At 39.0% G+C, this 26,996-nt stretch overlaps 1 protein-coding gene across 8 annotated transcripts; it reads left to right on the plus strand.

Annotated features, from left to right (window-relative positions):
• Window positions 1-469: 469 nt before the first annotated feature.
• On the plus strand, window positions 470-25,680 carry RHOT1 (ras homolog family member T1). 8 transcript variants are annotated; one of them, XM_062506580.1, is made up of 21 exons: window positions 470-602; window positions 4,077-4,135; window positions 5,953-6,034; window positions 6,948-6,991; window positions 7,755-7,808; window positions 8,166-8,218; window positions 8,759-8,867; window positions 9,424-9,525; window positions 10,905-11,003; window positions 11,402-11,510; window positions 12,075-12,195; window positions 12,877-12,961; window positions 13,321-13,466; window positions 14,077-14,177; window positions 14,376-14,506; window positions 14,860-14,943; window positions 15,685-15,804; window positions 16,146-16,348; window positions 17,705-17,827; window positions 22,959-23,102; window positions 24,547-25,680. In XM_062506580.1, exons 1-21 carry the CDS (start codon window positions 566-568, stop codon window positions 24,662-24,664), a joined length of 2,124 nt encoding a protein of 707 aa, XP_062362564.1. In that variant the 5' UTR covers window positions 470-565; the 3' UTR covers window positions 24,665-25,680. The 8 variants fall into 8 exon arrangements, with proteins under 8 accessions (XP_062362564.1, XP_062362566.1, XP_062362568.1 ...); XM_062506582.1 differs by lacking the exon at window positions 22,959-23,102; XM_062506584.1 differs by lacking the exons at window positions 17,705-17,827; window positions 22,959-23,102.
• The last annotated feature ends 1,316 nt before the right edge of the window (window positions 25,681-26,996 follow it).

The following is a 26,996-nucleotide window of genomic DNA, read 5'->3' on the forward strand; positions in this document are numbered from 1 at the left end:
TGCCCGGGGGCAGCAATTTGTTACGGTTTGGATCACAGCAACAACACACGTAACAACACAGTGCAGATGGGAACCCACCGTCACTACTTGAACATTGGGAAGCATTTCCTGATTAGGTGATTAAACATTGGAACGGGCTGCCCATGTTGGAGTCACCATCCCTAGGGATGTTGAAGGAAAGACCGGACATGGCACTCGGTGCCACGCTCTGCTTCACACGGTGGTTTTGGCTCATAGGTTGGACGGGGTGATCTCGGAGGTCTTTTCCACCCTCAGTGACTCCGTGATCCCCGGTGTGCCCCGAGTGCCCGGGGCTGTCCCTCAGCGCTCGCTGCGGTCCCGGCCGGCCCGGGGCGGCCGCCGCCTCCCTCCCGCGCCCTCAGGAGCGGCCGCCGCCCCGCGCAGCCGCCGCGCAGCCGCCGCTCGCGGCCGGTCCCTCGCGAGCTGCCGTAGCGCGCCCGCCCCGCTCCGTGAGGGGAGCCCGGGCAGCCCAGGCCGCAGCGGCCCCGCCGCCGCCGTCCCGCCCGATGTGAGCGGCCCCAGGCCTGGAACGGCGAGCGCGGCCATGAAGAAGGACGTGCGGATCCTGCTGGTGGGAGAACGTGAGTGCCGAGGCAGGAGGGCCGGGGAACGGTGGGGGCCGCCGGCTGTCACATCCCCTCGGTGTCGTGAGGCTCAGCCCGGCCCGGGCGGGGAGTCCGGGGCAGCGCCGGCCCCGCGGGGCGGGCAGGGGTCGGGGTGGGCTCGCCGTGAGCGTGGCCTGGAGCCCCTCGGCTCCCTGCTCTGGGCACCAGCACGGCCGACACTCGGTTGAATTCTGCGGCTTGGACGTCCCTGGAGATGACACCGGGGTGAAATTCTTGCCCGGTATTTGGCCACGGCCTGTTTAAACTTTTGGGTTTATTTTTTGTTTGTTTGTTTGTTTGTTTCTGTTTTCTTTTTCCCCGTGAAAATCACACTTGCACGTTTCCCATTTACTGACTCTGGATATCAGTGGCCTGATGTGCTCCTAATGGTTGTAGGTCGGGTGTTGTGGGTTTGTGGCCAGGACAGGCCCAGGGAGTCCAGATCCTTTTTTTTTGCTTTTAACTTCCTGTGTGACCTTGGATAAACAGCACACACCTAGGTGCACGCCAGAGGTACTGTGGGTCTGGATTTTCTAAATGCGTTCCTAAAATTGAGTCGTGAAGTTCATGCTTAGGTTCCCAAATAGTTGACAAGGCTTGCAGAGGCTCAGCTTCTCATCGGTATAAATAGCAGTAAGGAGGTTCTGTTAGTTTGCAAACCAAGCTTAAGTTCCTCGAGGGGAAAGAATACAGAGTAATTACCAAGTGTTATTAGTAAAATTGCCTAGTTATACTAAGAATGTGGTACTGCAAACAAAGCTTCCTGGAAGATTGAATGCCCAATATATATTTATAGTGCAGTTTATGCAGTTGTTTTACAGGACAGGTTGGCTGTGTCTGTACTGCATATAAAGACTCTCTGTGACTTCTCTAGAGAGGAATCTTGAGGGAGCTGTCACTGTGCAGAAAGAACTAACTCATTAAGATTGTATTTAGTTAGTTTTGCATGATTATATTTAGTAGTTGGTGCCTTTGAATACACAGTTTATTTCCTCTTTATAATACATGCCTGATTTACCTCCCTGTCTTTGGCAAGGCTGTGTTCTGTGCTGGCTCTGTGCAGTGGTTTCAGTACAGGTGTAACAGGTACTTTGTTTTGGCAACAAGGTTCACAGTGTGTCCAAATGGGAATATTAAAGACACAGGTTTCTTAAATACAGCACTGTGTAGTACATGGCACAACAGAGATTGTGAGCATCTCTATGTTACACTTTTGTTTGACTTGTAGTGAGGAGGAGGGAGAAGCTTGTTTGACAAATTGGTAAAATTTGTCAGTTATAGTGCCAGTCCTGCTTTGTTTATGTGTCTTATATATATTTATTAGTCTGAAACCTCAAATTAGTCCAGACTGTATAAAATGTGTTAGATGTAACAGTAGACCATCAGGTTCTGAATGTGAAATATGCCAAGAACTCTTTATTGTAAACCTGTTCCAAAACTTGGCCTTTTTCATCCCCAGTGGTCCACAGTTTAGGTTTAAGTTGGTTCAGACCTCATATGCAGGGTGCAAACATCAACAGCCAGTAATTTTCAGAATATGTTCTGCATGTTATGCAGTATGACGTAGAAGACTTATATATGAGGAGAAAGACAAATTAATTATCATAAAGGGCTGTGGTGCTTTCCCTCATGCCAGTCAGCTGATAGTGTTTAGGCTGTTATTTCTAAGACTATAAACAGACTGTGAAAGACAGAGGGTTGACCTAGATTTGACCAAAATAACCCAAATCTCTACGCTAGAACCTATGGATTTTCATAAAACTCAAGGACACTTCAAAGTGTATCAAGAGCTTCTAAATACTGAACATTTACTCACCAACAACACATATCTTATGTGTTATCAGACATAAGAAGTGAGTTTCTATATCTGCAAAACCAGTTTTGTCACTGCTTCAAGTGAGAGCTGTTTTGGTCAGGTGCAAAATACACATCACTATTTTCACTAATTAGTAACTTTACTTACCTGTAAGGAAAGCACTCATGTCTTTTCCCTATGGAAATAGGAGAGCTTCTGAAGCTCTTCCAATTCTGTCAGGATGAAAATTAAGATGGAGTTGATGCAGAAGGAAGCCTGGCAGTTTAAGTTAGGATTTTAGCTCATTTGAGTATCTTTGATGGAAACTCAACTGCATTGCTGTTGGGAAACCTGCAACCTGCTGCTCTGCAGGGGGTACCACCAGGAAAAGTTTACAGCTGTTCTCTGTAAGGACAACAGAAATCTTCTTCCTCAGAACAGCTTTTCTTCTCATAATTTTTGTTACAGCTACTCTTCATCATGGTAAGTTAGAGAACGTTTTATTTCTGGATGTCAGGACATGTTATTGTACCAAAAATAGACCTAGATAAGTTGAGTATATACTGGCTGGATGATCAGGTCAGTAACACCAATTCCTGCGCAAAATCATCTGTGGTACAGTCATACCTTGTCTTCCATATTCAGAATTCTATACAGTTACATAGAGAACTGTAAATGCAGTGAGATCAGCTGAACAGATTCCTGCTGGCAGAGGTGCTGGTACATCCAGGGTGAATTTGCTGGAATTGAGAGCTGTTGGAAATAGACAGTTCCAGAGGATATTTGAATATGAACATTTTGGTTTTTAAGAAATGTCTCAAAACCAAATAAAGCAGTAATAGTCTTACAAGGCTTCCAGAGGACCAGAAAATTCGCAGATGAAGGGGTTTAGAGAGAGTGGAACCCTGAGAGAAGTTACCAGCTCTTGGTTTTAGATAATCACATTAGAGTTTCCCAAAACCAGGCAACTAAATTGTGATATCAGAAGTCTGAACTCTGCAGGCAAGCAAGGTCATTTATTTGATTGAATGATGTTGGGTACTGAAGCCAAGATGATGATCTTGGATTAAAAAACTGTGACTTTAGAAGGGCTGGTGGTTTGGGGTATTTTTCACTTTTAGTGGGGGACAGCTCATTTGTATCAAAGGGATTAAGCTCTTGCACTTTAAAAGTAGTCAAAGTACTGCAGACTTTGTTCATGTCCTCTTGTCCAGCTCTCATCCTTGGTATTTTAGGACTAAAGTGCAATCATTGTATCAAGAATTCTATAAAAATTAATTTCTACATGCTTTTCTGTGTGCTTTGATAGTATTTCTGAAGTTTTATTAAAGCATTCTAGTTTGTTTTGATTATTTGTTTGCTTGAGTATTTTATGTTAAGGTTAAAACCTGACTATTCTTCTGTGTAAGGCAGAGCAGAATTCACTTCCCTTCTGGAGGAAATGCAGAAGTGGGAGATGGAGCCAAGGTTTTTGCAATAAAAGAATTTTGAGAAAATTGCTGTCATCCATATTTAATATGATTAAACAACAGCTTAACAGCTTTTAATGTGGTAAATTGGAAAATGTTTTTAAAATTTTCCCATTTTGAGATGGGGTGCAACCATTAAGTGTAACAAAACAAACTATCTAATACCTGTTTTTAATGTTTTTGCAGCCAGAGTTGGGAAGACATCATTAATTATGTCTCTTGTCAGTGAGGAATTCCCAGAAGAGGTAGAGCACTTTTATTTGTATTTTAAGTTTTACTTCTGTCCTGTCATATAAGTTAATAGACTCTGCAGTAATGTTTAAAAACAAAGTTTAAAATGGCAAAGGTGACTTCAGGAAGAGCAATGTAGGTTAGTTTAAATATATCTCTGCATCAAGATTAGACATTTAAGTTTTATCTAAGTTCTTTTCTGATTTTTAACAATGTTAATTAAGCTAATTGTTTTTTACATGATGCATGGTAGGTTTTTTAAGGAGCTGTAATTGGTCCAAACTGGCAGCATGTTTCAATATGAGAGACACATAAATGGGAAGGTGCTGAAAGAGACAAGACCATCAATTATTTTTGGAGGGTTGTTGCATTTAAAGAGCAATTAAATTGCAAAATGATTGAGAAGCAGGAATTAAAAGTCACATTGTATAACTTAGCCATTTTTTGTAACTAAGCAAGACTTTGTCTCCACTACTGTCTTTGAAGAATGTTTTATTGAATCTGGAAGAAAGAACTGTAGAAAAAAGTAATTCTACATATTGTTCCTTTAAAAAGCAGCACACAGTTTTCTTTGTACCATAAAAAGAACCATAGCTGCTGCAAATAGCTAAGCTTTTTACATATAAACATGAATGTTTATTTCTTCTGATCACAGGTCTTAAAATAGACATCATGTGCTGCTCTTTGAATCTACTCTGCTCTGGGTTTAATGCAAATCAGTAGTTACCACAGTTCAGGAGTCAAGATTGGATTGTAAACATAACTGAATTTTGTTAACAGTATTGAATTTAGTTCCTAACCTTGCAGGTAAAAAGGAGATCCAGTTCCTTTGGTGGGTTGTTTCTTTATTGTATTTAGTGAGTTGTAGTCCTCTGTTCACTTCTCAGCTTCTTCCTGCAGTATAACCTAGAATATTTATCTAAATTCACCTGTAGAGAAAAAGCATAATTTTCATAAAACACAAGATCTCCCTGAACTTACAGAAAAAAACTTTTGTGAAAATACTTCATCCTATAAAAGCTGCTTAAAGAGCAGTTCCTGCCCAGTTCCTCAGGCCAGTCAGGAAGATCAGAGCAACATTATGGGGTCTAACAGGCCCCAGGAAATAGGCTTGGAAATAGTGTTTGAGGTATATTGTGTTATCAGTAATCACTCTCGAGGAAGATCTGAGCAGAGCCTGAAGCTCCACAAAGAGAAATTCTTGTGGTGATTGACTTTTCTTTTTCCCTTGTTTTACTAAAAATAAAGTATCATGAAGGTTCAGTGTCAACAGGTGAAAGGCAATAAGTAGATGTGCAGGAGATTTTCATTAAAATGAGGTTTAAGTTGATTGTTCCTGAATATGGATTAGTGTTCTTTGGAAAAAAGGGCTGTCAGAGTTTACAGCATTTTTCAGAATTAGCTTTTTTTTAGCATCGTGTTTTGCTTTATAGGATTTTCTGAATTTAATGTCCAGCACTGTCAGAAGCAAGGACGTTGTCAGGTTACAACTGTGTAAAAATCGAGATGTGTTTTGTCTGTCATGTTTGTTTAGGTGTTGGATATAGTGGGCTTGACTTTAATAGAAGTCAAATAGTTTGACTTTAATAGTTCCGCATGTAGTAGTTAGACAGGTGAAAATGAGAAGGTAGCAGTGACTTTCAGTACTTAAAAAAAAAGAAAACCAAACAAATAAAACCCAAAAGTACTCAAATAACTAAACAGCTTGAACTACTAAAATTATTTGCTCTGTTTAAAGCTGACTAAATGGCAGCTGTATTATAGTATATGGCTTTTTTCACCATCTGGATTATTGTGAAAGGCTCTTTCTTACTGTTCCTTTCAACCCCAGGTTCCACCCCGAGCTGAAGAAATCACCATTCCAGCAGATGTCACTCCTGAAAGAGTGCCAACCCACATAGTGGATTATTCAGGTAGGGGTTGCTCAGTACCATCACTGATTTGGTGTGGAATTATTTGACTCAACAGCCTGTCAGAGCCAGACAGGTCTGGGACCAGAACTACAGGTGGGAAAAGCCTGCAGTAAAGTAGAAACTTTCTGAATTTCTAAGTTAGGACACCTCATAATTTTGGGTCAGTTTACTCTTTTGTATTTTTTTTCTTGTATTTTAATCTTATTACTGAATAGTTAAATAGATTCACTGAGAAGGTTCGTGTGCTATAATAAGTCTGTGGAACTGATGCACAGCTAGAAAAACCCTTCTGCCATTTACAGTACAAGCCAAGAGTTAGGCCGTGTTAGCAGGTACCTTCCTGTCTTCTGTCTCCCATCACTGCTGAGGAAATGTCTTTGATGTGTTTAACCACCTGGAAAAAGAAATAATACTTTTTTGTTGTTGTTGGATTTGATCTTAAATTTATGTGGAGTGAGTTTTTCTTTCTATTGAATGTTTTTTTCCATAGATTCAGTTAGCAGAGGCTTGGTATCACTATAAAAATCATCACCACTGTAATAGAATCAACATATGTCATATTCTGATGTAAGAGTTTACATTATAGAAAGAAGGGGCTGCTGAGAAATGTAGAAGGATGCAAACTATGACTTGTTCCAAAGAGAACCTCTCTACAAATATAATTATTTCTCTTCCAAATAGCTGTAAAAATTGATGTGCAACAGACTGTTTCTGTCTTACAAATTAATGGACCAATTTAATTATTGTTTTGGAAGGAGCACTCACTAGAGTATTTTATAAAAAGAAGTTTAAATAACTAGGCTTTGACAAAGTTGTTTCATGAGCATTCTGAAATACCCTAGTTCGGTTTCAGAAGATTTTTTTGTTTGCAAAAATTTTAGTATTAATGAATAACTTCTTCTATCAAATGCAGAAGCAGAGCAAAGTGACGAGCAGCTTTACCATGAAATATCACAGGTAAGTGTATTTTAGTGTTTGCTAGAAAATAGTTTAGGAAAAAGTCTTTCTTTTGAAGTTCTCTGCATCAGATGGGCTTCAATTTGAATTAAAGGAAAAGCCTTTCTTGCTTGGCATTTTCTGTTTTGTTTCGTGACTTGTGCTATAGGAAAGATATATCTATTTAAGAAATTGTCAATAAAGAAAGTAAAAAGCCAGTAAAAGTGGTACTGCATTGGTGAATTGGGCTTTCTCCTTCCAAATGAAAGGACGGAACCTAGATATCCTTTAATCAGCAAGCCAGTTTTGTATAAATAATTCTGCCCTGAAAAGATCCATTTTACTTCTTTCTGTCACATGGTACTATTGCATTTATGAATAGCGCAGGCTTCTTGGTGATTTCATCATCCCTTCTGATTCCTATTTTCAGTTCTTTCTGAACACCTTTGCACATTTTCTGCACAGTCTGTCATAGTGTTGTGTTCCATTTCTGGCAGTTAGTTTGGTGCTTCAGTGGAGGCTGCACATTATGACTCTTCAGTTTGGATTTCTTGGTGGCACAAGCTGTGACTATCACTCTGCAAGACAGGTTTTTTGGCACTTCTCACCATTTAAGTTCTTTGTTTTAATCTTGTTGTTCGGGCTCCAAGTGGCTTAAACAGCCAGGAACAGAGTTCTATAGGGAGTTTACTCTGATATTGTTAGGTATAGTTTTTAATTGTCTCTGTTGCTCAGGGGTTTTTGAGCATTGGAATTCCATGCCTTTCCTTTCTCTTCATTTCAGGCAAATGTGATTTGTATAGTCTATGCTGTTAACAACAAGAATTCTATTGATAAGGTACAGTAACACATTTTATCCCATTATTGAGATGTAACTTGTGCACTGTTAATTGATGTCAAGCTGAAATCTGGATTAGACATGTGAAATGACTGAGATGGAGTTTGAGATCAGTTGTTGAGAGAATGAACAGACGTGGGTGTGCTTCTGCTCCATTTCAACATACAAGTTTTTAGTAATTTCACCTGTCTGAGAAAGTTGCTCATTAATCAGCTCCCATTGTTGTTTCTTCCTTTGTGGGTCAGTATGTGCCTTTTTGGGAAAGAAGCAGTAGCAGTTGTAGTGAAATTTGTTTGTGGTTCAGTCACATTGAATTTGAATATGTATTTTTCATGTCTGTTTTTAATCCCACTTTAGGTAACAAGTCGATGGATTCCTCTCATCAATGAAAGGACAGACAAAGATAGCAGGTGCTTAAGTAAAGATGAGAAGTGTGAATTAGGCTGCACATCGATGGGTGTCAATGAACAGTGTTGAGGATGTTAATTGTTTAAGAAAATCAAATACTAAACTTAAAGTTTATATAAGAAGTCCAAGCAACAAGAGATTTGAAGTATGTAGGTCTGTTATATGTGCCAGCAATGTTATTTATTTTGAATGTCATGGGCAGCTTTTACCAGGTGTGTTTATATTTGCTATGGTATAACTGGCTTTGGCTCTATGGTCTGCTTTTCTACTGATGCTGGTTTGGGTAATAACAATGTGATTAGTTACCATTGTATTTAAGTGTGTGGGTTTTGTAGAATCAACAAGAAGTACATTTCTGTCTGAGTGTATAAGAAAACACTTTATTTAAACTGCTGTCATTTAATTTTGCCCATTGCCTCCAGTGACATTTAATTACATCATAAAAATAATACAATAGTTTCTGGTGGGACATAAAATGCTAAATTAAGATACATATTTTTATCCATCTGTCTTTAAAGCTCTTAATATTCTTTTGATTTTAGGCTGCCTCTTATATTAGTTGGAAACAAGTCTGATCTAGTGGAGTACAGTAGTATGGAAACTATCCTTCCCATTATGAACCAATATACAGAGATAGAAACGTGTGTAGAGGTATGCAAGACTTCCTGAAGTTAAAGCAAATGGCAAAAAATACATTCTTGCCAAGCATGTATGGCAACTTAATAGCAGAAAAAGGGATTTTTTTTTTTTTACTAAGTATTTGAAACATGGGTAATTATAATGGTGAGTTTATATGCTGTCTTTCTCTAATTACACTATTGTATAATCAAATGTTACTGTCAAATTCTAATATTTAGAGCCTCCTCACATACTTCCCTTTAACAAGGGTTTTCAATTTAATATTAAGCTAGACAAATGTCTGCAAAGTATTCTAAATTGATGTATAATATGTATGGATATGTCTCTTTTTTTCTGCAGAGTAGATACAGCTTTTTGATTTCTGTTCTTGGTATGACAGCAAATTGTAGTGAAATGTCATTTGTTAATTAATTGAACAGGTACAAGGGCTGGATGTCTTTTTTCTAAACCAGCCCTGTACCAACAGGAGGGGACTCAGTCTTTAAAAATTTGATGCTTACTTAAATTTCAGAAGAAATCACCAAATAGTCAAGAAACTAGCTCATCAATGTGAGGATTTCTCTTTCAGTGTTCAGCCAAAAACTTGAAGAATATATCTGAGCTATTTTATTATGCACAGAAAGCTGTTCTACATCCTACAGGTCCTCTTTATTGCCCAGAGGAGAAAGAGGTATTTATCCATTGATTCTGAGAGCAAATAATTTGGGGGGAGTGAATCACTTTCCTGTTCTTTCCTTTGCAGTGGATTTTGCATCTCTTAGTGTGTTGTTAGCAGCACCCCACCCCCAAATGTCAGGCATTGCACCCCAGAGCCACAGGGGTTGTTTTGTGATGTATGAACCTGACCTGTCTTTCTTCTTTGTTCAAAGCAGTGAAGACAGTTTTTTGTTGCCCATGTGAACTGCTGGGTAAAAGGAGAAGCTTTGCTAATGGCTTTGAGCCAAATGTAATGTGACCCCAATTATGTCTTCAGTTCTCCTTTAGATGTACATTTCACAGGAACTCCAGTTATTTCAATGAAAACTCTCTAGACTTGGCCTGATCTAAGAGAATTTTTTTTTCTGAGAAAACTGTGGAAAAAAAACTTCGGCAGAAGGGATAAGAAACAAGTGTGAAGTCTGGTTTTTAGGTATCAGGTGGTTACCTGAGTGTATTATGAAGGAGTATTTAAAAAAAAAAATAAAATTTTCCTGGGCAAATACAAATAGAATCTAATTGTATCCATTTAGTATTGGGAAGTAGGAAAGTTGCTTCAGCTGTAAATGCTATGTTAAGTAGAGAATCAGAGAATAACCCTGTTTTGATTTCTTCCATCAGAATCATCTATATGAGTTAGTAATGTTGTGATAAAATTATTGTGCTGAAATCTTTTTGGTTTTCCAAAACCAATCTCTATGCAATCTATGTGACCTCTGTGAAGAGAAGAGTCCATCATCACGGTAGTTGTTGGGAGAGAATTACCAGTGTCTGTTTTCCTTCACTTGGAAGGTATCCTAGCAGTTCTTTTGTCCTAGAGATAGTCCATATGCTCAATGCTTTGCCTGGTAGATGAATGAGTCCTGTGAAGGTTTTCAGTATTTAATGTTTGAAGCGAGCTGGCTGTAGTTCTAGACCTATTTAGTTTTGCAAAGCACTGGGATTTTAAGGTGGTTTTCCCCACCAAAAATGTTTTGGGGAAAAAAAATTTAGTTGTTTTTCAAAGTTTTCTATAGCAATAAGACTGAATTTAGAGAACTGAGCTTTATTTTTTTAAATAACTTAGTAGTGCCACCTTCAGCTTGTGAAGAGTTTGAAATTCTTCTAATAATTGAATAGAAAAACATTTAATGTGGAATAATTACTTTAAATTTATGGATATAAATTTGCTAAATCAGCTTTTAATTTCCTCTTGCTTTTGTCTTTTGCATACATGTGAATGAATGTCTCTGTTCTGATGCTCTAAATGAAGACTAGTGTGTGTTTCCATGTGATTGAGCTGCCTGGTGTCATTCAGTGTAATCTTTTTATATTCAAGCCTAGAAAGATACTGAACTTCCTTTTATTCCTTAGATGAAACCTGCCTGTATTAAAGCACTGACTCGCATTTTTAGAATTTCTGATCAAGATAATGATGGTACTCTCAATGATGCAGAGCTCAACTTCTTTCAGGTACTTCTTTTGTTTATCTTTCCACCATGCTTAAAGGTGAACTATATAATGCTAGAAAAACAAGTGATTAGTTTTGAATAAATAATGGGAAGGTGAACTGTAAGGGAATCAAGCCTAAATACTAGGTCTCAAGTGCAGCATAGAAGAATGGATTTGTAAAAACAGAAATGAAATTATTTTTATTTCTAACCATTGCTCAAGTTTGAGTTCAAGAGCAAAATTTTAAAATCTATTAATGTACTTAAAAATCAGTTTGCACATCTTTATTTCCACTAAGAAATTGGATTGTCCTTAACTTCCTTATCTGATTGTTTAAGGCTGTATTTCATACAGGACATGCTGTTTGTCCAGCTCAGTAGCTAGTGGTCCTCAAATGCTATTTTTGGGTTTTGTTTTAGAGAATTTGTTTTAATACACCACTGGCACCTCAAGCTTTGGAAGACGTAAAGAATGTAGTCAGGAAAAACCTAAGTGATGGAGTTGCAGATAATGGATTGACATTAAAAGGTGAGTCTTATTTAACTCTTAAAAGATTTGTCTTTATACAGTTGATCATCACTCTTACAGGAAAATGGTAGTCTTTTGGAATATGATCTCTGTCTTGATTTTCATACTGCAAGAGCTGGTATTACTAAACAGTGATATCTCTGTGTTCTTTAAGCCCTGGGAAATGCCAAACAAAAATCCTACCCAGTTATTTTGATACAAGAAAACGAAAAGCAATCTTCCATGAAACCCCTCTCCAGGCTAAAGCTTTCTGTTTTAAACTATTGGAAATACTGGCTTTATTTTCATACAGCTCTAAAATGCTGGCACTGGAAAAAGCAGACAACAGAAAACCAAGGGAATTGTTTGAGGGAAATAGTTCCTTGGAGAACACTTTTACAAATATAATGGTTTCTGAATGTTCAGTCTGTGTAGATGATGTTATAGTATCACCCAGGAGGCTTAAAATCATAATGTGTATTTCGAGATTTTTTTGATTCCAAGTGTGATTCTGATTCTATTGAAAACACTTGTAGCAGGCAAAGCACTTCAGGGCCTTAAGATTGCACCATTTTTGATTTTTAGGATTTCTTTTTCTACACACACTTTTCATTCAGCGAGGAAGGCATGAGACAACTTGGACTGTTCTGCGTCGCTTTGGCTACGACGATGACTTAGAGCTTACCCCAGAGTACCTGTTCCCTCCGTATGTACCCCTGCAGCTTTCTGAGCTGGAGTTGAGGCTGTGCTGCTCCTGCTTGGGCAGGAGGAGAGGGTTACTGCAAGTGTGTTTATTTAGCACGTTGTTACATCAAGTACCTCCCTTACTTAATGACTGCCCGGCCAAAACCTTCATGTGACTGAACAGCACCAAGGAAGAACTTCTTTGTGCCAAATTGTGTTCTCTTCTCTTTCTTCGTATGAAAGGTGGCAGAAGAGACTCTTAATACAAAACTGGAACATAAATCTGAGCAGTTGCTTATTGTATGTGTCATTAAATTCTGAAAGAGTTGTCAGTATTTTCATAGTATTTGAGACCTTTGAAAATCCTCAAATTAAAACGTTAAGAGCTTGACCAATTCTGTGGTTTCTATTAAAAAAATTTAATGGTATCATTTTTTGTTAAAAAACCCCAAAGTACAAAAACAAAACCAACAAAAATGTGATTACTATAGAGTTATGTGTCATATAATATAAAGGCACTCAATCATCATTTTAGAATTCCTAATAATAAGTATGTGCTTTGATCTATGTGAGAAAAATTCTTAACATTAAGTGCAAAGTCAGATGCTAAATGTTATAATTCATGAAGTATGTAGAGTTTTAATATTCTGTATTTCATAAACAATTAATGCCTCTTGTATTTATTTTTGTTTTCAATAAACAGCCTAAGAATTCCCCCTGACTGCACAACAGAACTAAATCATCATGCATACTTGTTTCTTCAAAGTATTTTTGATAAACATGATTTGGTAAGCATTTAATTTGAGTGTGTGTGTGTGTCTTATGAGCCTTGGTTTGTCAGGAGTTTTGCTAACAAAAAACATGTTTTCATCACGATGTCATTTTATTCAGCAACTGGCTTTAGCTTAACCTGTGGAGTCAGAACTAACCTGCAGCTTATGATTTCCACAAGGAGAGTTGGCAGTTGTAGCTGTAGTACCTAACTGTTTTTAACTGGCTCATACATTTAATCTTATTAAAAAACAAGGAAAGAACAATGATTAAAAAGAAACAAGCTTCGTTTTTGGAATCTTGCAAGTGTACAGCAAGAAAATACCAGTTTAGAGTAGACAAGGATTAAATTGTCTGATACCATATTTTGTTTCAGGATAGAGATTGTGCTTTATCTCCTGATGAATTGAAAGACTTATTCAAAGTCTTCCCTTACATGCCATGGGGACCTGATGTGAACAACACAGTTTGTACAAATGAAAGAGGATGGATCACATACCAAGGGTTTCTCTCGCAGTGGACGTAAGTGTGATACAGGACATTTTTGTAGTTGAGAACTTGGGGTATGATCATGTGTTTGTAGATTCCTCTTAAAAACCTGTTGGAAAGAGTAGAAATTTTATAGTTGAAGATTGATCCAAGCAGTCAAGTGTTTGTAGCCATCCAGTGGCCTGATCTTCAGATGGTTGTTATAACCTGTTCAGGATTTGGCCAGTATTTAGTGCTGACAATGAAGAAGTGTCTCTTCAAAATGTGGAAATCCCTATTGAAATGTTACTGCTGTCATTCCACCCCTTAGAGCTGGTTTGAAAAATGGTGCTCAATACTGAGGGGTTTTTTTCTCAATTTAAAATCCAGAAAATGAGAAAAATGTTACTTGTGGAAATAAGAAAATACAGTGTGGGTTGATAGGCCTCTGCAAGTACTGCCTTCATAGAGTTCAGGTGACCAGTAAGGCTGGTGAAGTTATCACCATTTACTCTCAGAGAATTTTGTCCTTCAGTACTGCATAGTGCCAGGAATGTTTCTATTATGTCAATCTGGAGTCAGGAGATAAGCATTGTTTCAGTACTATAAAGAATTGGTACCCCAGCTGGTGACAATTGAAAGTTCATTTTGTCCCCTCTGCCAGACTAACCACATACCTGGATGTGCAGCGTTGCCTGGAGTACCTGGGTTATTTAGGGTACTCCATACTTGCAGAACAAGACTCTCAAGCATCAGCAATTACAGGTAATAAAAATTTGATACAACAGAGAATTTAAATTTAGAAATACGCTAAAGAATAAATTATTTAATGGGTCATCTATTTTCATTTACTCTCTTTTGGTTTCTACTCAAGTGAAACCTTTGATTTAATATTTTTGAGAGATTGTTTTGTGTGCATTTTCATATTTTCACATGCATTTATATCTTGTGCTTTTCCAAAAGTGACAAGAGATAAAAAAATAGACCTCCAGAAAAAACAGACTCAGCGAAATGTCTTCCGATGCAATGTTGTTGGAATGAAAGGCTGTGGGAAAAGTGGAGTTCTTCAAGCTCTTCTTGGAAGAAACCTAATAGTAAGAAACATACTGCCTTTATTCACCTACTTAAGCTCTTGAGTTAAGATTAGAGAGAAGAAGTGATAGATCTTAGAGCATTAATAGTTATTACTCAGTTTGCAGAGCTCTTTGAGAAAATACGGAATTACTAAGGAGGAGTTTGGGTTTTTTTGGTTTTGTTCTATTTTGGCAGTGGCTATTGCATGCAATAATGACATGTACATCATAGATTATAGCTATGCCATTTCCTTGCAAAAAACACCAAAGATTACTATAATTTTAATGCATTAATAGATGGAGTAAACCAGCAGTTCAAATCTAACTTAAAGGGAAAAGTTACTGTGGTCTAACATGAAATTCTGCCTTTTCAGAGACAGAGGCAAATACGTGCAGAACACAAATCTTACTATGCCATTAATACAGTCTATGTATATGGACAGGAAAAATACCTGCTGGTAAGGCTGACTCATTCTTGTTTGCCTAAGACTGGTTAATGTTAAAATTCTGTGAAATATTCAGAGCCTTCTACAACAAACTAGTTTTAATTATCTCTTCTTCATGTGGATTCCCCCCAGTTATTTTCTGTCCCAAATGACTTCTGGGTTTTTTTGTTGATAATTTATCCAAACCTGGACAAACCTGTTATTTTTGAAACCTGGACCTGAGCTGTACAAAACCTAGTCCATTTATGATTACACAGCAGTGTATGAAATTGTAGCATGTGATAAATGATCAGAAGTCAGTCTACCTATTCAGGAAGAAGCATCTGTCAAACAGAATGATTAGAATGGCTAAAATTAGTATTCAGTGGGAAATCAGTTCTTTAAGGCTTGTTCCATTTTACTTTTCCTTTATGATAATATGATCTCTTTGTTTTCTGAGATCTAGTCCTGCTCTGTGGCTTTTCTGTGTAGGATGAATGCCCATTTCTGTGGGTGTGTAAGCCTTTGTTTTAAAGTAAATGTCACTTTTTCTGTTGAGGTGGTGATTGAGTGCAGATGTGATATTAACAGCTCACATATGCTGGCTGCATGGTAAATTCCTACTGTTCTTTTTCATTAATTCTGCCTATTGTCAGTCCATTAGTTTGAAGCACACATAAAAATAAGCCATGAAAAGGAGGAGACAAGTTACAAAATTCCTTTCACTGCATAATGACAAGCTTTTTTCCCTCTGCAACCATCCTTTTCTTCCAGCTACACGATGTCAGTGACTCAGACTTTTTAACTGATGCTGAGACCATATGTGATGCTGTCTGCCTGGTATATGATGTCAGTAATCCTAAATCCTTTGAGTACTGTGCCAGGATTTTTAAGGTTTGTAGAGTTTATATTTACAAACGTCTGCATTTATATTTCTTCTCACTGGCTAAATGTTCAGTATCAGTTACCTGACCTGTACACTGGTTCTAGTGCTTAAAAGACATTTTACTTCTAAGTGCTGGTTATATATCAGGATGCCTTAGCAGTGATGCAGTTCTGTTACTCATACAAAACAAACATCTACTTTTCTATGTAAACTACTCTGCTTCTAGAAATGCCTGACTTCAGTGCCATGAATATATCTCAGTGCTGCTGCAACCAGTGCAATACAGCCTGTTCCAGGTTGAATGTGTCATATACTGTTTCTTTCACTTTTTTTTTCTTTAAATTTGCAGCAGCACTTCATGGACAGCAGAATACCATGTTTAGTGGTAGCTGCCAAGTCCGACCTGCATGAAGTTAGACAGGAATATAGTATTTCTCCTGCTGAATTCTGCAAAAAACACAAAATGCCTCCACCCCAAGCCTTTACTTGTAATACTGCTGATGTGCCGAGTAAGGATATCTTTGTTAAGCTGACTACTATGGCAATGTATCCGTAAGTACCAGAGCTGTTCTGTTTTCCACGTGCATGGTCACACAGCACCACTCTCTGCATGCCATTGTTAGCCACAGGATGGAACTGCCTCACTGAGCTTTAGCAACAGAGAGATAGGAATGGCCTGAGTAGAATCTTTTAACTATTTCAAATTGAGGAACTTGATGTATATCCAACACAGAAATCAGTCTCAGCTATTGTTGCTAAGGTGTTTTTGAAGAATACCCTAGTTCATCCAGCTCATGATACAAATTCCAGCAAACAGGGTATTGAGGATACAAAAAGTATATCAGTTTTCATATCTTGGTATTTTTGAGAGTGAGTTGTACTGTAATCCTTGTTGGTAGCTCAACTTGACAGTTAATTACAGGCAACAGCACCTCAGTGCACAACAGTTCCCCCAGTGCACTGCTTAAAGTACTTTTTGTTTTTGGCTTGTTTATTACTGTGTGCTTCAGTTCATTCATCTAATAAATCTTATAATTTTAATAGAATTTTTATATAAACATCTTTGGACTTCAGGTACAAGATACTTAAGCTCAGATTTGCCTTCACTACCCATCTCCCTGTTGCTAAACTCACTTTGCATCTCTGTTTTTGGTGGGTGAAGCTTTTAATATGGTGATGAACTACATAATACTACAGCAGATGGAGTCTAGTATGACAGCTGACATTTGCTTTAAAATAAATAGAACTAATGTCACTTTCACCCAAAATAATAGGGTATTTTTAATTATTTGGAATGGAATTTCCTGAATTACACCTATAAAGCTTTAGTTTTGGTTGTGGGATTTTTTTTTTCTTGTTTTCATTGTGTAGCAGCGGAATACTGGGAAACCACTAAAGTGAAGCACTGACCAAATGTCTGTCATATCAATATTCCTGCTTCTCCCTTAGTTTTCAAGCATGTGTGTTTGGTAGGGTGGGAAAAATAGAGGCAACGCTCACCCTGTAAAGAGTGCTTTCAAAGTGGTAGAAAATGTGGCTTCCTTTCCTTTGAAAAAGGGGTGTTACCTATTGCTGTGCAGACATATTTAGAAGCCTTCAAATGCTTCCCTTTCATGGGAGCTTGTATAAATTCAACAAACATTTTCATTCATGATTGTGCTTTGCTGTTAAGATCTGTATATGGTGGTGATGCCAAAATGTCCAAGACATAGAACCTCTGACCTTTAAATTCTGCACAGCTGTAGTTGTACCCTTTCTTCCCTAGTGTACTTTATTTTTCCTCCTCTCCTTACTCATTCAAATGTACCTTTTATTCCTAAATCTCTCTCTTGGTTGTGGCACAGTCCTAATGTGCACCTGATTTGATGAGCAAGATTTCAACTCCTGTCCTTCTGTGTGTTTTCGCAGCCATGCCCGGTTACGCTGTATGTGCGCCTGCAACAGGTGTACATTTTGCATCTGTCAGAACTTCCTCAACTCAGACTTGCTGCAATCTGTAAAGAACAAACTCTTCACTGCAGTTCTTAACAGGTCCTTAACTTTATTTACTAGGTACCAGGTGTGCTTTTAAAAAATAAAGGGTGTCTTTGAAAAAGCAATTGGTAACCTTATATACTGCAGATTTTTCACTCCATATCCACTAAATAGGGCAATATTTTAATAATTGTCATAGAATTATCAAACTTGGTTTAACTTGGAGATTCTTTTGAGGTTAGTTCAGTCATTTTTCTGAAATGTTACTGATTTGGTTGTTGATTCAGGGTCTTTGTGATTGCAGAAATATTGTGCAGGAATTAGGACTGTTTTTAGGGAACTGCTAATGGACATCAAGTAGTGTCTACAAATCTGTGTAATGCTTCTCACTTGAGACATTGCAGGTTTTTTTAGGGTTGATTAGAGGTGGTGCCTTTTAGATCCCAGTTACACAGATACTTTCATAAAGGCACAGCTTGACTTATAGCAGCATCATGTAACATATTACATGTTTATAATTGCTAATTTGGTATTTGGGAGTTCATAGAAGTTCTGTGTGTGTGTGTGTTATGCTTGGTTTACACAAAGAGTGGGCATTTTGTGTTAAAATACAATCCAGATCTTTTAACATCCAATTCCTCTGAATGAAATGCAACATGTAAGAAGTGGTAAATGCTTAAACATTTGCATTTCCAGATACTTTTGGAAAAACAATTGGTAAAGAGAGATGACTGGTTTTCAGCATTGAAAGCAGTGCTATAGCTCGTCCTGTGTGTACTGCAGGCAGTTTCTGACATACAGGATTTACTAACACCTCAGCACTTGTCATCACACCCCAGCAAATGGGAGTTCAAACCAAACAACTGTTGCAGTGCAGTGGTTCCATCCTCCATGGCCTTCTTGGAGGCTTAGATGGTAAATGTGTTTATTTGAAGGCCATGGTTGAAATATCCTGACATGCTGCTGGTCCATGGATGTTACTGCTTGTTACAGGTTTCAGATGTAGCTGCTCCATGTAAGAGTGTCTGTCTCCTTTAAATGCAGATGACACACGTGTAGGAGGTCTGCTGATACACCCACCTACTGAGCATTTTCCTTGTCAAATACCACTTTAATCCAAGATACAAGTGTTAACCACAGAGTGAGAATTCAAGGAATGGTGAAAAACTCATTAGCTTAGGAAAAAACTGAATGAGTGAGGCTCTTCATGCTGCATCTCTTCTACAGCAGTCATCCCATAGACAGCAATCCCTTGAAACAGCAATCTCTTTGCATGTTGTCACTCTAAAACTTCATTGAGCAGTCACTACTAGAAAATCCCAGCTCTTCATTATTGAGGCTGAAATCACCGCTAGCACATCTTCATCTTGGAGCTGGTATGGGTTGCTCCATTTGCTGTTGTGGTTTGTTTCTCTGTTGTATGGGGTTTTTTGAGTCCTGCATTAGACATTGAACTTCACTCCTCTGAAGTGCTGTCAGGGTCTCAGGGTACTGAAATCTTTTATTGAGGTTTGGGATGCTGTCATTCCACACCTTATCACTAGGGAGTCTGGAACAAACATAGGGATCCACTACTGCCTAAAAAGTCTGTAATTCAAGGTGAGGAGAATTCCTCATAGACACTTCCCTCCAGAAAGAATTATTTGCTAGAATCCCCTTGTCTCTCAGTCACTAGGGTTTGTTTCAGGTTTCCAGCACTCTCCCTTCACCTCACCAACTCCCTAACCAAACACCTTGCTGCAGGTTATTTACCATTCAGCACATGAGCTGCTGCGTAACTGCACGTATGGTGATCAGATAAGGGAAAGTATTTGGATCAAGAAGGACTTGATTGTCAGTTTCTATAACTTATTTTGCCTTGACAAGTGCTTACCATTAGGTCAGATAGCTGGGCAAAAGTTAGATAACTGATGGGGGAAGGAGGTTTTTCTCAAGCACTTTATTCTCTTGATCTCCTCCTGTTCCCTTAGGCTGTGGAAGCTTTTCAGGTAAACTGAAATTTTTCACACTGGACCCCTTCCTGTGCACTTTGTTGCTAAGTAACCCCTAAACACTGTTACCAAGGCACGATATAAAATCACATTTGAATATTCCCACCTTAGTAATTAAAAGAACGTTGCCTCTGTGCAGCTGAGAAACCTGTTCATGTCCCCCTCAGTTTCTCTTCTGTGGACAAACTTCAGGGATTCCCTGGGGGTTGCAGGCTGTCAGAAAGGCACCTTCATCTTGGAGATTGCTGTGTTGGTTTGAACTGCCCAGGGTCACACTTTATTGGTTCTTTGAGGAAGGAGGCACAGCATTCAAAGCACTGCACATGCATGTATGAGATTTGCTAATATGCTGTAGTATTTTATAGTTTTAATTTGTTCTTTTCTTTAGGTATTCATTTGTATTTGGCTGGCTGGCACCTAATCTCTTTTTACTACACTGTTTTACCAAAAGCAGGATTTCTGCTTTTGTCATTCTAACCCTTATCTTTAATGATGAGCTCGGGTTTTTTGGCTTTTTTTTTTCCCCCCCTTGGTTTCAAATCATCCATGTTGCCTTTTGCTTGTACAGTAGCGGCATTTTTCTGTCAGCTAAGTTCACTTCTAAATAAGACAATCCTAATGCATGAGAATTGTGTTGTTCAGCAAGGAGACTTCTCAGAGGATGCTTTTCTTCAGAAATTTTTAAAACTTTGTGGAATTGAAGTGAAATTCTACTTCCATATGAAAACTGGTTGTTTCAGGAATTATTAGTAAGGTTTTGCTTTCTGTGACAACCTTCCTTCTGTGAAATTAAAGTTAAGATAATACATTATTACTGTATTTTCCTGTAATAATGGGAAACTTCCAAGAATATAACCAGGATTTACCTTTCACTATGTGCAGTGTGACAGTTTATTTTTCATAAAATAAACTGTGAAGTTTATTTTTCAAAACTTGTGTATCACCATTAAATCTAATTGCAGAAATGCATCTCTGCACACTTAGGTGTCCCCCAGATTGGGACATTGCTAAATGACATCCCCAAAATGACATTAGAAATTGCTAATTTATTTTCCTCCTTTTCTAAGCAGTACAGTGCCTCATACTGCATAGAAATTTGAGAAGCTGTGTCCCCTGATTTCTTTCTAAACGGAGTGTTCTGAATTGGCATTTTACATCCATTTTTAGGTTTTGTGGGTAATAAGATGCATTTGGAGCTTTTCACATTTTAGATGACTAATGCATGGGGGAAAATTATTAACTGCTGGACTTAGTTTGCATCCTAGGAAAATATGTGCCTGGAGGGAAGCTGCAGCTGCTTGTGCAGGTTGTGTGATGCTTTTGGAATTCAGTTGCTTGTATTTAATGCTAAGAACCTTTGTCAGAGCAGGCTGCTGCATGAACTTGCTTCGAGTTCTGCTGTGAGCAGCCTGTTGGCCTCAGCACTGTGCTCATACTATAGGAATGTTTTTGAGCTTCTGTATTTAAGATTAAACCTTCCCAGACCTGAAAATTATTCTGCTGCTGTTAGGGAAAAGTATCAGCATCAGCCCATAACTCAGCAGTTTTCTGTGTGTACCCATGACAGGCATGCTCAGTTAACTTCTTAGCAAGTGCATGTGACAAACTTCTTGTGAGTTGTTAAAGTCTCTTGAAAAAAAAACGAAACTATTCAGATTTCAAAGATCTTATTCCACAAGTGACAAGGTACTTGACTCACTGTTAAGGATAGGTTGAAAAAAAAAAAAAAACTTCTTAATTTTTTTTTTCCAAAATGTGCATTAAAATCTGAATTTTGTGCCAAAGGCAAAATTTCTAGACTTTCATGTATTTGCGGAACTAATTGCACGATTAAGTACACACAGGAGCCTGTCTGGAAAGTTTGAAACATCATTCTTATTAATAACCAAGAGTTTCAAATACAGCTTCAATACAGTATGTGTTGAAAAAGGTTTTTTGTTCATTGTAGCCACCCTCATGTCAAAGAACCTTCACTAGAAACAAATATTGATCCTTTTTTATTATCTCAGAAATTTTCTTTTGTTCCTTTAATGGCAGATAAATAATATTAAAGATTAAAGTTGTACAAATGGATTTTGACAGCATAAGGAACATTGAAAGAAGAAAAATTGTACATTTATGGAGTTGTAAAGCAGTTAGACATCCATAATGTTCTGAATTTCAGTAAGCATTTTGAACTTTGGATTTTTGGGCTGAGACATTCAGAGTAGATTTCCTTGAGATTGTAAGACAAGTCCCTGTCTCGAATTAGTTCCTTATTTAAATGAAAGAGTCTGCTATTGTTAGGTTTAGAAAATGGATCAAAGCCAATTCAGTCTCTCTTTAGACATTACAAGAGGATTTTATCTTGGCTGAGAACATATTAATTGTTTTTAGAAGGATGAAGCGTGCTCAGCGAGTTTCTTGCATACTATTAAATATAGACATGTGCAAAACAAGGCAAATTATGGATTGGAATCAGAAAATCTAGATGTGAGAGATAGTGCTGTATGAGGCAATGCAAAAGCATTAATTTGCAATTTAAACATTGATTTGCATATTTAAAGTGATGGGGTTTTAAATTGTGCAAATAGTTGGGCATTTGAATTAAATTAAACTGGAGACTTGTTAGTTACACAAATACTCATCCAACATTAGAATAGGCACTGTGTACTATCCAACAGAGCTTGTCATGGAATCTAGTAAAATTGTTACCTACAAGTGATTCATTTTACAGGAACAGATGAGTTTTATAGTTTACAGATCTGAAGGCAAGGATTTCACAGTCTTTTTCTAAGAAATGACCCCTAACTACCACTGTGGTGATAAAATACAGCCTGAGTTTTCAACAGCAGTGGCATCTCATCAGTTTTAGGGCTGATGTGCATATGGTGCAGGAGTATTGCAGTGTCCTGTGGGACACAGGGAAGTTGAGGCTGTGGAAATAGAATGGGAAGAGAAACCCAGTTTCTTAAGAAACAGGTTTCTTTGTCTTTAAAGAAATGGCATTTAGCTACATGAAATCATATCTTTTACTTAGCTTATTAAAAGCACAAACTCAATTTGTTTCTGGTTTTCCCCAAGCACTAAGTTTTTACAGCTGCACAAGAATCAGGGGCTAGGTGGCTATAAATCAGAAATTCTCTGGGCTTTTTGATTTGAGAGGGTTGCTGTTGTTGAGCCATGCAATGAACTGCACTGTGCATGTGTGTGAAAAGGTTAAGAGCCTACCTAGCTGAGGTGGGGGCCATGCTGTTAGCAGACGAGGAGAGCAGGATTATGCAGCAGGTGCACGCCGTCCACTCTGTAGAAGATTCCATCTTCATGGACTCATCTCTTGGTCCACGTTTGCTTGAAGACAGGTAAAAACAGCCAAACCCAGGTGACTTTGCCACTGCCTTTTCCCTTTCTTCCCCTCAGCAAGCCACTTGACATCCAGTTTGCAGAAACTCTGTCAAAAAGTAGCTGTAGAAAAACTAATGCTTGCAGGAATTCTTGGGTTTGGTCTGTTCTGTAACCCAGCAAGACATTCTTAAATAAGATCAGGATTTTTTAGACTAAAGAGCAGTGGTGTGTGCATCAAAGAGCCTGTTCTTCAGCATGTGGTATGGCAGAACTCTGATTAACTATCTGGCTGATATGGCTCCTGCAAACGTCTGCTAAAGCATATCCAAAACTGGTTTTGTGTGTTTTGATAGCAAGTAAACAGCTCTGTTAAGCAGCTCTGCAGTTCTCACTCTATGAACTCCTGTGTGTGCTTAGGATTTATGTGCTCCTTTACTTAACTGTCCTGCAGCTTCACTAAGTAACCCGTGGTGATTAACACAGGCTGAAATACATAGGCTAGTGAAGTTCTGTTCTAAGTTCTATCTCTAAAGCAAACAAACAGACAAAAAAATCAACTTTACTATTGTTTAGGAACTTCCTGTGCTTTGAATTATAGCATTTATGATAACTTGTTTTAAATGGTAGCTCCTGCTTTCTGGTAAGCTGTCATACTTCAGACTGCTGTTGAGGGTTGCCAGCCTTGTTTAACTGAGCATGTTCACAGACTTCTTGCAATATTTGGGAGAGTTGGGTCATTGCCTGTCTCCACTGTCACGTGAGATGTGGCTTTTTCTGTCATACAGTCACTCCATTCTGTCTTTTTCTGTTGGTGCCATCATCGCTGCTTGTTTCACTCACACTCTCTCTTAGCTTTCAGCTTGGTGTTGGATGACTGTTTCTGTTGCTGTTCTTGTGACTACTGGGAAGAAAGGGATTTAAAAATGGTTTGATTCTAGCTTTTGGAAAAATATTACTTGCTACTTGTCAGTAAACTTTTTTTGGGGGGTAGGATAAGTAGATATTCAACAGGACTGGGAAATTTTTCATGGAAAAGCAGAAATATTAAACTTAACATTTAGAAAAGAGCAAAAGAAAAATAATTTTGCTGGACAGAATTGTTCTCACTATGAGTTATTAATTATTTATAGCTATTTTTGTTTTCCTGAATGCTTGCTGGTACTCTCAGAGGAGACACCCTGCTCTCCCCACATCCATGAGTAATGAGTGATCTGCTCCTGCATTTCTCCTCAGCTGTGTGAGCACTCTGACTTCAGGGAGATCGATGTGGTCAGGGCTGCACATCAAATTCTGAGCTTTAAGAAAAGCAAATTACTGTAAAGTGCTCGTAAGGCTGAATTGTGAGCTGTTTGCCTGTGACAAGTGTAGTGATGAATTTCCAAAAGCAGAGTAGTTTAGCACAAGCTGTCTGGAGTTCCTGTCATGGAATTAACCTGATTTTGTGTGTGTGTTAAATTTCAGGCATGTGACGCAAGCGGACCTCAAGAGCTCAACGTTCTGGCTCCGAGCAAGTTTTGGTGCTACCGTGTTTGCAGTTTTGGGTTTTGCCATGTACAAAGCACTACTAAAGCAGCGATGATCTGAGAAGAAGCACATCTGGCCCTACCAAATAAATGAAAAATCACTTTTATGTACATTCTGAATGCTTTAAATTCTGCTAGAAATATTTATATATGCAGAGTTACTTTATTAATATTTGTAGTTCATGCATAAGATTATTTTAAATTATAGCTCCAACTACAGTATTGCATAATGTGTGGGGAAAAAAGGAATTGCATCTTAACAGCCAGCTAAAATGGCTTAACTTGTGAGGCCAAAAGGGAATTTGTTGTAAATAACCTGTACATATTAAAGCAAGACATTGCTTCCCAAAAAACCTGTTCAAAATACTGTTCTTAGATGTTCACCATGGTGACATTCTAGTGTATAGGTGAAATTAATTTTCAGTAGAGTAGACTCAACTCAAGGATCATAATTCCTCAAGGATTGCTTATTTATTTCACATTTATCTGAAGTGACTTCATCTTTTTGGACTATAAGCTATACCAGGCAGAATTTGTGATTTTCATTCATATTTTTAACTGATGAACAGATTTGCCCCTCTAATCATGTATTTCAGGAACGAGTCACCTTTGCTGTCCTGGCCTATGATTTTGTATTTTACATGACCAGTGACATATTTAGAGTCTGGTCGTTCTTTTAAAAGGAAAAAAGTAAACTTTGAAAACTGCCAGATCAACTTCATAAGCTGTATGTAACCTTTTTGTTAATTTTTCACTACATTGTGTTTTATAACCCTCATGAATCAGACGAGCAAATTTTGTATGTTATAAACAGTTATAATTTGGAAAGTGTTGCAGTTTAATTTCTCACATCTGTCAGTCATACTCATTGAAAGCTGTGTATAAGAGAAGAACTACACTAGTACACAGTGCCTATTCTACTGTAGTATATTAGTTGCATGGATCACAGTGCATTCCGTAATGGGCTAGAATTACCTATAAGACACAGCTTTTTTAACAATCAAGTAAACCAAACATTAAATTCCTCATGACAAACCTATTTTTCCATTGCTGGCCTTTTCAAGTATTTCAATAAAATGACTGTGTACTGTGTCTATCTTTTTGTTCTTTTTCTTCACCTTCCTGTGCCCTGAAAGGTGGAGTTTAACAAAACTGTCCTCTATGTGAATGGATGCTGCCAGTGGCCTCACTTGTTGGAGGTTACATATCTCGGCAGTGCAGTTTCTTTCATGCCTCCATTAGAAGTTTATTTCTGGTTTATATCAGAAGATCAAAGTGCCTTCTATGATACTTTAAAGATGAAATGCAAATCGTCAACCATGAACTTTTTATTTATTGTCAGGGGGAAAAGACTTGGAGGAAAGATAAATAGGAAGCTGTGGGCAGTGAACTGGTGAGTATTTTCGTGTTGATTGAACAGGTTCCAGCAGTGCGGGATTCCTGGGGAGCTGTGAGGAGTCCCGGGATGCTCCCGAGGGAATCCCCCGGGGGACCCGGGAGCGGCCGCCAGGGGGCGCTGCCGCCGAGCTCACGGGGCCGCGCTGAGCCCGGGACCGGCGGGAGCAGGAAACGGCCCCGCGAGCACGGGCTGAGGGGAGATCCTGCGGGGAACGGCCCCGCGAGCACGGGCTGAGGGGAGATCCTGCGGGGAACGGCCCCGCGAGCACGGGCTGAGGGGAGATCCTGCGGGGAACGGCCCCGCGAGCACGGGCTGAGGGGAGATCCTGCGGGGAACGGCCCCGCGAGCACGGGCTGAGGGGAGATCCTGCGGGAAACGGCCCCGCGAGCACGGGCTGAGGGGAGATCCTGCGGGGAACGGCCCCGCGAGCACGGGCTGAGGGGAGATCCTGCGGGAAACGGCCCCGTGAGCCCGGCCCGAGCGGGCTCTGCCGCCCCCCTGAGGGAAGCGCCCCTGCCCAGCCCTGCCCGGCCCGGCCCTGCCCTGCCCAGCCCGGCCCTGAGGCGCTGCCTGCCCACCCTCACGCCCGAAGCGGCCAGCGCAGGTGAGAGACAGTTTGGATCTCTGCCTCCTTATATAAAACAGGCCTTCCACAGTGGTTTGGGGCCAGGAATTTTCTTAGGGAAGAGCATATAAGTCTTGGTATCCAGGTCTGCTCTGGCCTTTTCCAGGCAGGTTGTCGGTGTTCACTGAGGCAGCCCCGGTGCCACTGGCCAAGCCCTCCTGGATCCTGTGAGGATAAGAGTTCCTGTGAGAGGAAATTCTTCTTCTCATGGAGTATATAATGAAGAATGTCCAAAAGTTAGCTACTGCAATTAAGTGCTGGGAAGAAGGAACAGTACCCCAGTCCACTTACTCTCAACAGTGATCTGTTTTCTTTCTTCTGGTGCTGTCAATTTTCTAACAACTTCTTTCATTGTACTTTCCAC

Source organism: Cinclus cinclus, chromosome 20, assembly GCF_963662255.1.
Source record: "Cinclus cinclus chromosome 20, bCinCin1.1, whole genome shotgun sequence".
NCBI lineage: Eukaryota > Metazoa > Chordata > Aves > Passeriformes > Cinclidae > Cinclus > Cinclus cinclus.

Coding starts and splice junctions, on each gene's coding strand:
- RHOT1 (XM_062506580.1), top strand. CDS start 566: ATGAAGAAGGACGTGCGGATCCTGCTGGTGGGAGAAC. Junction 6,992..7,754: donor TTTACCATGAAATATCACAG/GTAAGTGTATTT, acceptor TCTTCATTTCAG/GCAAATGTGATTTGTATAGT. Junction 12,196..12,876: donor CCAGAGTACCTGTTCCCTCC/GTATGTACCCCT, acceptor TTCAATAAACAG/CCTAAGAATTCCCCCTGACT.